Source organism: Cyprinodon variegatus, unplaced genomic scaffold (genome assembly GCF_000732505.1).
Source record: "Cyprinodon variegatus isolate N-32 unplaced genomic scaffold, C_variegatus-1.0 Scaffold581, whole genome shotgun sequence".
Classification (NCBI taxonomy): Eukaryota; Metazoa; Chordata; class Actinopteri; order Cyprinodontiformes; family Cyprinodontidae; genus Cyprinodon; species Cyprinodon variegatus.
In genome coordinates, this window is record NW_015151034.1 from 126,008 (window position 1) to 139,919 (window position 13,912).

A 13,912-nucleotide genomic window follows, 5' to 3' on the forward strand; every position below is an offset into this window, starting at 1 on the left:
TATATATATATATATATATATATATATATATATATATATATTTTATATATATTTTGTATGCCTGTGAAAATTTGCCTGTGCGTATGAGGGGTGATTTTATATATATATATATATATATATATATATATATATATATAAAATAAGTTCATAAGGCAGACCCTTATATTAAATACTTAAAACATAGATTTTTTGTCACTTTTCTGTCCTTGAGAGGCCATCTCTCCCAGGGAGTTGAAATGTGTCCCCAAAATGTGTTTATTTGTGTCTGTGTGTGAGTGCTCTGCTAATGGATCTAGCCATGTTGACGGGAGGCCTGCGGATGAGACCCGTGAGGCACATAATAATTTTCCTAATTTCTTTTTAACTACAAAACCATTCCTGAAATGACCCTGTATCGACCACATCTGCCCATGAGTGAGTCAGAGCGTCTTGGGTATCAAACCGTAGGCTGGCACACAGACCAAAAAGAAAAGAGAAAAATCTGAAAATGTCTGGTAGTTACTAAGCATACAGATAAATATGACTGTATTCCATATTGATTACTTATGTTACAGGTTTAAGGAGATACTCGTCTTCACAACCGGATTTTTGAAATAGCAGTAAGAAAAAAAGGGACATTAAGGGTTTAGTTTTGCATTAAGAAAAATATTCAGTGATCAAGCCAAAGGAAAAAGGTCTTTAAAATGTGATCAAAAGATCTGTTTCTTGCACCACAGAACAAAACCAATGTATAAATCTGTTGATATTCTAAATTAAGATATTTCTCACATCACTAACTCTTTTCTTGGTGTTAGATTATCGCTGTATAATGTATTGTTTCCAGCCTTATTGTTTAGAGAACAGCACTCCTCTCCTCATCCCTCTTCCTTACCCTTTTGCCATTCATCTCCTCACTCTGCCTTTTTTTTTTTTCAGCATCGCTCTAAGAAAACAGAGTAAAGTAATTACCAGTAGTGCAAGCTCTAAAACAGCGCTCTTTGATGTGCCAGAGGGTGTTCTGAGCCAGTGTTAATCTTTGTTAGTCTTTATAGAGACACCAAGCTAAAACCTGATATCACCCTCAGTAATTAGGGATTAAGGATTAAAACGAAGGATGAGAGGTCAGGTCCATGGCTGTTGATCTGGGACTGATCTTCAACGGGCAGACCTGATCTTCCACAGATATTTATGGATTTGTGCCTGGAACTTTAATGTTCGAAGTCATTCAGTGGATTTATAGCTGTGATTAAATGATATTGGACATTGACCTGATTCTTGTAAGATAATCACTCACCTCAATGACATACTGTACATACCAACTGAATGGGTTTTTTTTTGTAGTCTATAGAAGTTGATTTAGCGGCCTTAGAAAAGTATAAATTTGGAAAGTCTAGTTAAAAGTCTTGTATGTTTGCGTGGATTTTCTTGTTCAGAGTCAATTTCGTGTCAATTTGAAGCTGGTTCATGTCTTTCTGGAACATGCAGGCTAAGGTAGAAGTCTAATTTCACTGGGGTTAACTTTACTGTCCAGTACCTTGTCAGATTTGAGCTCTCAAGGTAACTGTCCAGAGCGAGCAGCCATGCATTTTAATTACATACATATATATGTGTGTGCGCTTTTTTCCCCCTCTCAGGCTGACCCTGGAGCAGAAAGAACTGTGTCGTAGTCGACTGAAATTACTCTCCTACCTGGACCGACTGGCAACATATGAGGTGAGAAAATGGCTTTGAAGTCGCCACTGAATGACACAGAGAGAACGCATATCTTTTAAAAAATGCTGTAACTTTTATAGTTAGATTTTTAAGATTAAATTTATGAATTAATAAGCAAGTTTGGATCCAATTCAAACTATTTCGTACAAACAGATTTCACTTTTTTAAGGTTTGTCTTTGAATTAATCTGTACTTCCTCTGTTTTTGGGGTTTGTTACTAAATTTCCTTCTGTTTAATTCTAAAATAACAGAGATTTTTCGACGTTTTGAAACACCTTAAAGCAGTCTGACTTGGTTATCGTTTGGGTTATCTATCCTCAAGCTTCTCACAACAGTCTACCAGGATTTTTGGCCACTCCTCCTCTTATGACTGCAGTAGCAGATCCAGTGTGATTAGTTCAGCTCCTTGTAATGGCCACTTAACTTGAATTTACTTCAGGACAACTGAGTCAACTCAGTTGTCCTGAAGTAAATTCAAGTTAATGTTTACATATACTTATGTTTGTTTTTCATCTGATGGAACGATTTACGTCCAAGCTTTAGGTTCCTGCTGATGTTTTGAAGTGTTCCTCAATAATTTCCCATATTTTTTCCCCTGTGATGCAATGTTTTTTCTAAAGCTTCCCAGGACATGCTGCAAAAAATTAAACAAAACAGGACACCTCCACTCCCATACTTATCCTTCTGTAGCAGTAGTTACATCAATATCAGTTTCCTTAATTCACAGGCCATGTTTCCAGACATTTAGATCTTTGTCCCTGATTGAATTGCAAACTGTAAAAAGGCCTTTTATGGTGTTTTGAGAATAATGGGTTGTTGCGCTCTAAGTGAACTCACAAAAAAAAAAATGGATGAGGTAGCTTTCTTATCAGCCTTATCCAGTATCATAACCCCTTCTTTTCTTTTCTGGCATTGATTTCAACATTTGCATTAAAGCCCACTCCTTGATTGATCACAGAAACTATTTTGTTAACAGCATGATAGCTGGGGATCCCTATGCAGTTTCCATGTGCACAGTAACAGTTGCTGAACATGGCACCTCAATGCAAGTGGAAAAACAAACTCGTAGATGGACCATACTTTTAGAGGCCAATAACTCTTTTCCTGATATCTGAGCTGATTACTTTTTTATATTTCCACAGTTTTACTGGCAGGTGGTCCATATTTAATTAGAATATTAGGAATCCTTTAAAGCTACAAGGTCATCATCTTGGCTTTTTAAAATTGGAAACATTTAGTCTGACCTAAAGCAGAATTCCTTTTATAATTAGTTTAACATTTAACCAACGGGGTGCCTGACCTATAACTCTTAGGTTTATACTCCATGGAAGCCACTGGCAGTACTGTGGTAAAATTGAAGAGTCTTCCTCAGTGATTTGGAATCGGATAACAGGCCACTTTGGACCAACAGACTGAGAAGTCATTTGGTTACCTGTAAAAACCAGGCCCTGTTCACCACTCTAGATACAGTCCTACATCAGAGAACCAAAAATAATTTCTGATCAGGAAAGAGTCACATCCGTTTTGTTGACTAACAACAAACGTTTTGATTCAATGCATTTTATTTACATAGCAAAACTTCACAAAACATTTCATCTCAAGGCACCTTGCAGAGACAATTCATATCAGATCATCCAGTCAGACTGGTTGAACATTTTTTATCTCAAGGAAACCCAGCTGATTGCATCCAGTCATTGACTTTGCATGGATGAGATAGTAAATATTTGCTTGCATTGTGTTGCTGAATTTACAGCAGTCTCTCTCAGCAAGCATACATAAAGCAAGAGTGGAGAGGAAAAACTCCCTTTTAACGAACAGAAACCTCCAACAGAAACAGGCTCAGTGTGAGCAGCCTTCTGCTGAGGCCAACTGGGGTTTGAGAAGACAGTGGCAGGCATGGAAACAGTGTTTGATAAGTTAAGGTTATTTTAGGGTCATCTCTCATGTTTAAGGGAGCTTAATTGCCATTACCATCAACACCAAGTCAAATTCCGTGTAAGTGCAAACCTACTTGGCAATAAACTTGATCCTGATTCTGATTAATCAGAGCTCTAAGTCACATGGCTCACTCAGGGATGGATCCGACCCTCTAAGTTTACATGACTTTGAGAATGGCAGCTAAATGAAGCGTCAAAAAGCGCTAAGCGCTATGTTGACCTTAAAGAAAAAATTGATATATCTTAATTAAACAAATACTTGAGTCAAAACGGAAATGGTGCTGCTTTAAGCCATTGAAGGTATGTTTGTATATCATATATATATATATATATATATATGTATATATGTATATATATAGGACTATTAACCATCTTTTAGTTTCTCCTAACTTTGCCATATTAAACACAAGGCTAATATGCAGAAGGGTGAAAAGATATTTTGTTCAAGAAAGTCATGGTGAAGCAGAGTTTTGCAAAACAAGCCGCACTTTGATGCAAAATAGTGTGCTTTTCAAGATCCTGTGCAACAAGGTCTTCTTATGCCCCTAATGGAGGCTTTTTCCAATTGTGTATTGATTGTCAAGCCTTTAGCCTGCAGGCTCTATGTGGTCTGAATGGATGTTTTTTCTCTAAAAATCGCATCCTAATTCTGTTCGAAGTGTTCAGCCTGAATCTGTGGTAATTAATACAGAGAGAAGGTCCTTGAAGAAGAATTAATTATAATTAAAATTGCAGTAAGCAAAAGGGATTTTAATGCCTCGCGTATTTTCACCCGTGTTTATGAGGGACGCAAATTGCTTTAATGTTTTCTTAAACATTCTTTACGGCTTAGATGTTTTCCCACCAGCAAACTAACTAATGCTTTCTGCTTTCATATCAAATCCCTACAATGTGCAGATGATTTTCTTATCCATCCTGCATGGATACTTTCTCTCAACCCCACTAATCTCCCAAGAAATATGAAAACATCTAAAGAAGATAAGGACGTGAGAGGACTTCTAAGTATCTGAATGGAAGACAGTAGAAGTGGCAGACACTCCCTGCTCCAACACGTTATATATTACTGATAGACTTGCTATAGAGGCACTTCAGTGCAACATGCGCATGTCTGGAGTGGAGCTTGACTCTTGCATCCAAGCGCTAAAGAAAGTGGATTCTATATTCACTTTGAAGGATGTTGGCACGCACACCCTGCTCATCCACAATAAATTACAAATGAACAAGGCTTTGCTTTCCCCCATGCTGGGGGAGATGATTTTTTATTTTTATTTTTTTTTACTCTACCGCATATTTGGCTCAGGCAGAGTGACGTCCCTCACTTTACCCGGACATTGTCATGGTAACGGCAGGACTCGTCAGATTCCTTTCGCCCCAATCCATTTTCTCTGGCTGTCTATGAATATGATATTAGGGTTTTTATCATCCCGACTCAGGCTGACTCTGTCTGAGTACAACCCATTCAAAGGCTATCCATCACACACTCGCATCTTGACACCCTCCTCAACGCACACACATATTCAAGCATAAAAGATGCTGCATAGATTTAATACCCACAGATAAATCCCTCTAGCCAAAGGCCAGGACAACAAATGTTCCTCTCTGACATATGCACACACTCAAGTTCCTAAGATCCAGCCAAAGCAGCTGTAAGCGGCCAAGGTAAATGTTGACTCAACTGCATTTATTCATAGTGTCATCTTGTTCTTTTTTGTCCTTCTCGTCTTTAGTTTGAACTGCCATCCTGATAACCCTTATGCTTTAGAATTTTTTCTTTATTTGAGTTTTTAACGGCACTAGTGGCTCGTTTTTTCAACAGTAGGCTGACAGGAAAGGGAGTGAGGGGGAGAGACATGCGGCAAAGGACCACAGGGCGGATTCAAACAAGGGTCGGCCGCGTCGAAGACTAAGGCCTCCGTACATGGGTCATGAGTGTTAACCACTGCGCCATCAGCATGCCCATGCTTCCTGGGTTTCTTTGAGAGAACAAGAAATTACTTTTGTCTTTCTCAATTTGTGTTTTGCCTCCCCACCCTTTGTTTTTCCAGGAGATACTTGGTGGGCCTCATGCAGCAGAGCAGAAATATGATGCCGAGTTCTTCAAGAAGTTCCGAAGCCAAAACATTGTTCTGTCAGCAAGAAACTACGCCAGGGTAATACAGGATAGATCTCTGATGATGCCTACCTGCCTCTCCTTAAATAACGCTCTCTGACCTTGTCTGTCGCTTTCAAACTTAAATTTATGTAGATGAAAGCAAATCTTTTTTTCACTGGCTTTTGCATTTATGTTTCTAAAATCGCATATTTTATATTCACGTTTATGTTCATGTTTTGTCACACTACCTGCAGGAGAGCAATGTGCAGGCCCTGAATATTCTCTTCACATATCATGGAGAAGAACTCCTGCAGCACAGACTGTCTATCCTTTACAACTTCCCTGAAACCACATCCCCCCATGAGTACGCTGTCCTGCTGCCTGAAGCCTGGTAAGACATAGACGCACAAATACATTATGATATGAATCATTTGAAATAGCACAAAAAACAGAGCTTGATTTCTCATTAAAATCATTCAATAATAACAATTGTATTATAAATGTATCTCTGCTTCTGTCTTCTTGAACCCCAGTCAGCCTCGGCAGATGGCCGCTCACACTGAGCCTGGTTCTGCTGGAGGTTTCTTCCTGTTAAAAGGGAGTTTTTCCTCTCCACTGTCACTACAAGCATGCTTAGTGTGAGGGATTGCATTTGGGTCAATGACTCGATGCAATCAACCGGTTTTCCTTAGACAGAAATCTTTGAATCAATCTGACTGTATGATCTGGTGAACTGTTAAGTGCCTTGAGATGACATTCGTTGTGAATTGGCGCTATATAAATAAACTGAATTGAATAATAATTTAACTTTAATGATATCCACCTGGGGAGCAGTGGGCTGCCATTTTGCGGCACCCAGGGAGCAGTGTGCAGTTACGGGTCTTGCTCAGGGACCCAGAGTGGCAGTCTGTGGGGGTAGGACTTGAACTCAGAACCTCTGAATTCCAAACATACTGCCCTAACCTTGCCACCATTCCCCTCACCCTTTTTATTTTAAATAATTGAACCCATCTCAAACCCTCCCCAGAATTTATATTTGCATATATTGTTTTATTGCATTTTTGGGAGTCTCATATTGCCTCTTTGCTATATAACATGTGGGTTTTATTGGTCAGTTAATGACAAATTAGTCCACCTGTGTGTAATTTAATCTGAATACCAGCTGTTCTGCAAAGGAGTTGGGGGATTTGTTGGAAAACATTTACGAATAAACTGCATTATGAAGGCTAAGGAACAAAAGCAGACAGGTTATGGAGAGATAGGTGAAGAAATTTAAAGCAGGGTTAGGTCATTAAATAAAATAGCAAGCTTTAAATTTCCTAAATAGCGGAGTTCACACAAAAGCCTCAAATTTTTCAGAAAAAAAAAAAACTGATGAGGTTAGACTGCAGATTCAGTCAGCAGTCATGGACACACTAGTGGGACGTGAGCTAAAAGCATGTAATGGAGCGTAATTGCTGCAAGAAAGCTGCCACAAGTTATTAAAAATGGAGGCCATCTTTTGTTTCAATGCCATTTTGATTAGCTTAATTATTTAGACTATTCAAATACATTAACAAATCCAAAGTAAAGTCCCAATGGTAATATGGACTGAACTATAAGCTCTTTGAATATAGCATTAACTCATTTAGCATCTGGCTGATTTTGACAGCTGTTCCAAGTCTGCAGCTTTTTAGATTATTTTAATTAGTTTTTAGGCATTATTGGGCTATATTTTCCTTCTTTTGTAAAGTAAGCAGACGGAAATTGTATCGGAGATAAAAGGGAAGAAATGCAGTAAAGGTCATCAGGCTGGGACTCGAACCCATGACAGCCAGCTGGGTTGTTTGCGTAACCCATACTCCCTCGCAGTGCTCAGAAGTCTGCAGCTTTAACAAACATTTTTATTGATGGAAGGGATTTTCTTCTCTAGTATGTAATCTGGGTCGTCAAAACTGTTATCAAAAACTGTATGCCATAAGGACAGATTACTGGTTTTAGTCAGCTTATCTCCTTTTTATAGTTGTAACAATTTATTTAAACATTTATCACTCTTATTTAAAGTTAGAAAAAAAGTTTTCTATTGTTTCCTTGTTTTCCAGTTATTTTTTTATTTTATTGACTTACCGGTATGTGGCTCATAGAGGGGAGATTTACTTCTTTTGTTCATATCCATGTATATAAATACTGGCAATGATTACATTCACTCCTAAGTACTTAAAATATATTTTTACTTGTCTTTTACTTACCTTACTCTTAGTGGAAAGCATAGTTGCTTTAATCTTTATTGTCCATTTATCATAAGTACCAAACCTCAGCTATTAGCTCCTAATAGATTTTTGTGTTTTTGTTTAAAGCTGTAATTTGCTCAGCTTGTTTGTTGGTCATTATTAAAACAGCTGCCCCTGCTGTAGTCCATACACTACCCCTGATTTCCCATAAGCACCCTCTTGAGATTGTAGCATCATTTTATTCTTAAATTAATCGTGTAAATTAAAGAAATGGTAGCTTCTGTAAGGGAAAATTAATTCAGTGTTGCAGAAAAAGATGGGCAACAAGGTAACGACATGCTAACCTAACTTTTTTATAGAGCACGGTAAAAAAAAAAAAAATTAAATTAGAAAGGCTGAAAATACAGAACACAATACAATAATAGAAACATCAATAACAATATAGAACAAAATCAGAAAGTCAATAAAACCTTTACTAAATTATACTACACTGGGTTAAAAGCAGAACCAAAAGGGTTGGTATTCTAACAACATTAAAAGAAAATATTAATTAGTATGCCTTTCTAATTGGTAATGGTGGAGTGTTCTACAACACTTCTACAACCGCCCAATGCATCCATTGTCTCACTTCTCTGTGGACCACTTGAAATATGTTCTCATGTATTTTGCTCCAACTAATGGTGTAAAAACAATACCTGGCTAACACCTTGCTGCAGTGATGGAGTAATCCATCCTACTTGTAATAAGAGCATAAATTACTATTTTAAAAATCATCTTTTTGCAGGATGGGTTTAATTTTTGTCCTGTTGCCTGAGCTGGAAAAAAAGGAACAGGATTTCATTGCTGTTCTCTGTCAAACCTTAAACCATTATCCAAATTACTGACACTGAGCTTCCATACTATTCCGGAGCGCACACACATTTCCATTATAAAATGACATGCTTGACTTGATAAACTGGTATTAAGCTTTGCTTTAACCTACGGACAAGAAGTTAAACATAATAAAAAGTCACATTCAGGATAATCAAATGTGTGATGAACAGATCGGGTTGGAACAATATATATTTTTTTATCAACTCTAAATGTGTAGAACAAAAAAAAATCAGAATTTGGGAAAAGTGCTGACTTTTCCAATGAGGACAATTAGAACAGACATTTACATTCTGCCAGAATGGCAAGGCTCACATATCATACATTTCAAGTTAAAATCGCTTAAAACTTTAACAACTCCATTGGAGTCTGTGCCCATGCATTGTTAACATGCTCATATTCATACAGTATGAGTTTGTCTGTGCTCTGCATCACTACTTGTAAATATGCTTCTCCTGACATATACACACAGAACAGCTTATCTTACAATGTTTCTCAATTGCTCACACTGATATCTCTGAGGGAAGTCAATTACAATGCCTTTGGAGGTCACCCAGTGACTATATAGCTGTGTAATGAAACCTCCTTATGAACACCACCATGCTGATAATACCTGACAGCTGTACCCAGGAACACTGTGAATGGGGATGGTATAGAGTGAAGTTACATTTAACTTCTCTAGATCTATTCTGTAATTACTAAAAAATCCTCTTAAAGTGACGGTAGCAGCCATTAGACTGATGGTAACGTTGGAGGAGCTGCAAACATCCACAAACAGGCAAAGGGAGGTATTAATAATGCATGCTACTAATCTGCCTCCTTTTATAGATGAGCATCTAGAAAGATGCTGCTTTATGTTGAGAAGAAAAAACATAATACAGAAACAAAATACATTTTCTTACGTTTGGTGCTTTAAGCATCATGCTGCAGGGGAAGAGAAGGTGGTCAGAGTTGACTGGGGGGGTAAATTTAGCTAAATTCTAGGACTTTTGGGAGAAAACCTGTTAGGCTGCAGCAATGTGTGGTGAAATTATTACTCAACATGTAGACAAAGCTAAATTGAAATGATTTAGATCAAAATCCTTTGATTTTTCAGAATTGAAATTGAACATGAACTCGCATCTCCATCCTATTTGGCTGAGCTTGAGCTGTTTAACAACAAACATTGATACACACTAGACATTATTTTATGTTGAAAAAAAGTTGCATATTTTTCCATTCACTTTACTATTACAGACTACTCAGTTACACAAAATTCCTTTGAAGATCTTTGAAGTGGTCCTGTGACAAAATTTTAGTAGATTCAGGAATTATGCGTTTGAATGGTGCTGATTATGTTTTCAGTGAAATACTGAAAACAGGCAAATTAAATCATGATAGATTCCATGAATGCAATTATCTGGTTGCTTGTTTTCCCATTCTGGGGTAGTTTGACCTTGTTCTCATTAGACAGACAAACATTTGTATTTAAAGACTGTTTCAGACTCAAATTAACAGGAGTCAAACACATGTTTTCCTTAAAGAAAGTCTCCTGGAATCCTGACTTTTTCTACAGAGAAGTAACTGTCCCTTTGTTTCTCATCTACCATCATGCCCCCGCACACATTTCTTTGAAGCCTTTTTTTATTAGCCATGTCTTGAGTTTGTATGGAGGTCAGGCGGTTGTGGCTCTGCAGTGGGCATCCATCATGGAGCTGCCGCTGTGGGCCAGTTTTCCATTTCCCTCAGCTTGTGAGCACCAACTGCTGCTCCTTCGACACTCACTCCCACACTGCAGCAGACGGAGCGTGCTCACACCATCTGTCTGGAGCTCACTCTATATACTGAAGTCTTGCTTCATTGGGAAGACGGGAGGGAGGGTGAATACAGTATTCTTCTGTAATATCGATCAGGTCTGTCTGGGGACTTGAGGGGAGCTAGTTTGTTTAGAAGTTTGCTTGTAGTTTAAAATTGTTTTCCCAATAAACCAAAAAAATTAAAATGCTTTGCATCTTCATCACTCCTGTTTTTCCCTGTTCCTCCCAAATGAAGTACATCAGAGCTTTGGGTGCAGAATAATTTATTTCTCTTATTGATATCTGAACCCTTACATCGGTATTTACTCTCCTCTCTCTAATAAAGCTGTCGTTAATGAAGATTAAAGACAGACTAAATGGAAAAATAGAGTTTGCCCAACTTTTTCCAGGACTTTCTCGGCTCCAAATGTTTAGTCCTGATGGATGAGTTTACCCCATGTGTAGGAGAAAATCGCTAACACTAATTTTTTCAAGTAACATAAATCACACCTGCATCTTTTTCTTATGTATTTTGTGATCAGATTTATAGCAGCGCTAATAAAACTGCTGCAGTGCTTGTGCCCTCCGCCTTGAAGCCATAGATGATTAGTAGCTGCACTGTTAGAGTTTACAGAGACGGTACATATTTTTTGTGTCAATCGTGGAGTAGATAACAGAGGGAAATCTACTATCTTCGCTGTTTTATGTCTCAGCAGGAGCATAGGCATTTTTATGCTTTTTGGGGATTTGAATTGATAGTTTTTTGGGGGTAACTTGTCAGATCTGGGATACAAGATTAGCTAATCATTTTCACTTTGGTTTATTTTTATTAATTATTTTTGGAGCGCGTGTGTAAAACTTAGCATGTTTATTGCAAAGTCTGCCTGGATGTATGGAGGAAAGCATATCTGTATTTATAAACGCACTGCAACAAAATTTGGCACCAATAAACACTTAAAAAGCAGCAAAAAGGTTGCGGATTCGCTTCCTGGCCCGGGGTCTTTCTCCATCATTAATTCCACTTTAATGATGATGAAACAAATAAAACTAACCATAGATAAATCATGATGATATCAAAAAGATTAAATAAGTAAAACAGAATGTATTATATGAAAAATAGAAATATGGTAACAAAAATAACTGATCAAGAAATAAATACCGGTATAACCTATTTGTTTCAACCTTTTGTGTTTTATACCAAACATATTTTAGCTTTGATGTTTTTCAGCAGTTGTTGAATCTCAGCAGTTGCCTTTTTTTAATCTTTGAAGTCTGTTTTCTGTTGCCACACAGTTTATATTTAGATGTTTTCTTAATGGTACATGTTTGGCAATAAATAACTTTGAGTAAGACTAGTCAGACTGGCTAATAACTGCATTTAATTGGTTAGTTTAGGCTTATGCTAATTTGGCTGTTACTTTTTCATTATGTACAGATGTATATGGATAATGTTTTTACAAAAATGAATGAAATAATGAGAAATGCATGTTGTATCAAAACCTGAAAGAACCTGTGACGTGGTTATTCTAGGCACCGTAGGTGCTACTGTATGTAGTTGTCTGATTAGGCTGTTTGTTTGGTTTAGTTGTGTAATTTTAAATGTTTGTTTGTGTTTTTTCTTCCTTTTATTTTTCTGTTACAGTCTGGATGAGAGAGGCGAGTTGGCGTTGATCCCTTGGGACGAGCAGAAACACAGAGAGAAGGACTGGTGTGAGGAAGAGGAGTGCAGGTAAATACTTCATATTAAAACTGGCTGAATTTTAGCATTAAACAATAATGAACTCCAGCGTTTAGAAAAGAAGGGCTTAATGTATAATTAAATGACCTGCCCGTATTCTTCATAAAAAGCCTCCTATCAACATTGCAGAATTGGAATCATTCCTGTTCCATGAAGGCCAGATGCTTTTGCTGGCATCATTATGAGAAACAAAACATGACATCCTATTATCCAATTGTTAAATAGAGCCATATCAGACTAATGCTCCGTCCTGTTGTGCTGCCAATTTGTGCCATTTGCCATCTACTATTGGGGGGCCAGATTCATTTACAATTTTACTTTGCAGACACAGTTTTATTACTTCTTGGTGTAGAGAGATAATATATTTTATTGCTGAGATGGATATACTTGTTCTGGAACGGCATTTTGTTTATGTGAAACAGTGAAGGTTTTAAGACAAATTATAAACCTTTCTGTCTTTCCTTTAATATTTTTTGCATTAAGAAGTTTTTTATTAAGATAAAATTAAACCTAAAGCATCCCTGAATGCGTTTTTAACAACTTTATATACTTATATTTACCTTTCCAGTCAATTTTTGAAAGAGTTTCTCTCTTAAACGAAAAGTGGATGTTTTTATCGATTATCTGCTTTTTCTGATGTTTAATGAAGGAAAATGTTGTGTTATCTCTTTAATTTTTATTTCAAAATTTATTTTCTGTTTTATCTGGTTACCTAAGATCACAAATTTCCTTTTATAGAAAACTTTTTAGCCTGTCACAATGCATGTGGATTCCCACCCTCAGTTCTCCTTTATTTTCCAGTTCTTAAAGTGTAGATTTAGTTTTGGAGTAATAGACGCAAGCAAGCTTCATTTTGTCCACCTTTTCTTTGCTCCTTCTTTCCCTCTATTCTTTATTTCTTTCCTCCCTCCTTTTTTTCATTTTTTCCTTGGTCATATCCCTCTGTTGCATCCGTATGTACTTGTCTCCTTCTCTTACACTCTTCCTTTTTTGTTTCTTTGTCATCCTAACCCTTTCTATTTTTGTGTCCTACTTCCTTTCCTTCTATCCTTTCTTCTAATAGTTCTCTTAGTTCCGTGGTTCCTTAGTTCTTCCTTACTAAAGTCCTACCTTACTACCTTACTTGCTTTTAGGAAAAAATACACTTTCTTAGCAAAAAAAAAAATAAAATTGCAATCAAGGTGTAGATCTAATGTTGGTGAAATAGACACAAACTAATGTTTTAGTTTCTATTATAATAATAGGAACAGAAGCAACGTCAGACCATCGAGTAAAACAAACAAAAATTATTTGATGTTACATTTTAATCAAGCTTAGTTTTTTTTATTAGAAGTTTACTCATTTCTTCTCTACAAACTGTAAAGCTTTATTTCCTTTTGAGATTTTCAAAATGGTGCAAACATTTGTAGACCCAGCGTGTTCCATAACGAAGCTCAGATGAATAAATCTAATGCACTTTGCTGTAATATATTCATCCTTCTGTTTTCTACTAAAGGATTTGCTATCTTGCTTGGTGAAATGAACTGCATCAAATTACCTGATTTAATACCTCACTGATTCTGAAAAATAGAAGACCAACCGTCACACCAAGGAGTCAT

General features: G+C 37.0%; 1 protein-coding gene across 1 annotated transcript in view; it reads left to right on the forward strand.

Moving 5' to 3' along the window:
• Nucleotides 1–13,912, forward strand: part of nbas (neuroblastoma amplified sequence) — a 230,152-nt gene that overhangs the window by 43,831 nt on the left and 172,409 nt on the right. Inside the window, exons 19-22 of the mRNA XM_015392244.1 lie at nt 1,614–1,692; nt 5,675–5,779; nt 5,976–6,112; nt 12,219–12,305. Of these exons, the coding sequence (XP_015247730.1) occupies nt 1,614–1,692; nt 5,675–5,779; nt 5,976–6,112; nt 12,219–12,305 (408 nt within the window). The remainder of the gene's footprint in view (nt 1–1,613; nt 1,693–5,674; nt 5,780–5,975; nt 6,113–12,218; nt 12,306–13,912) is intronic.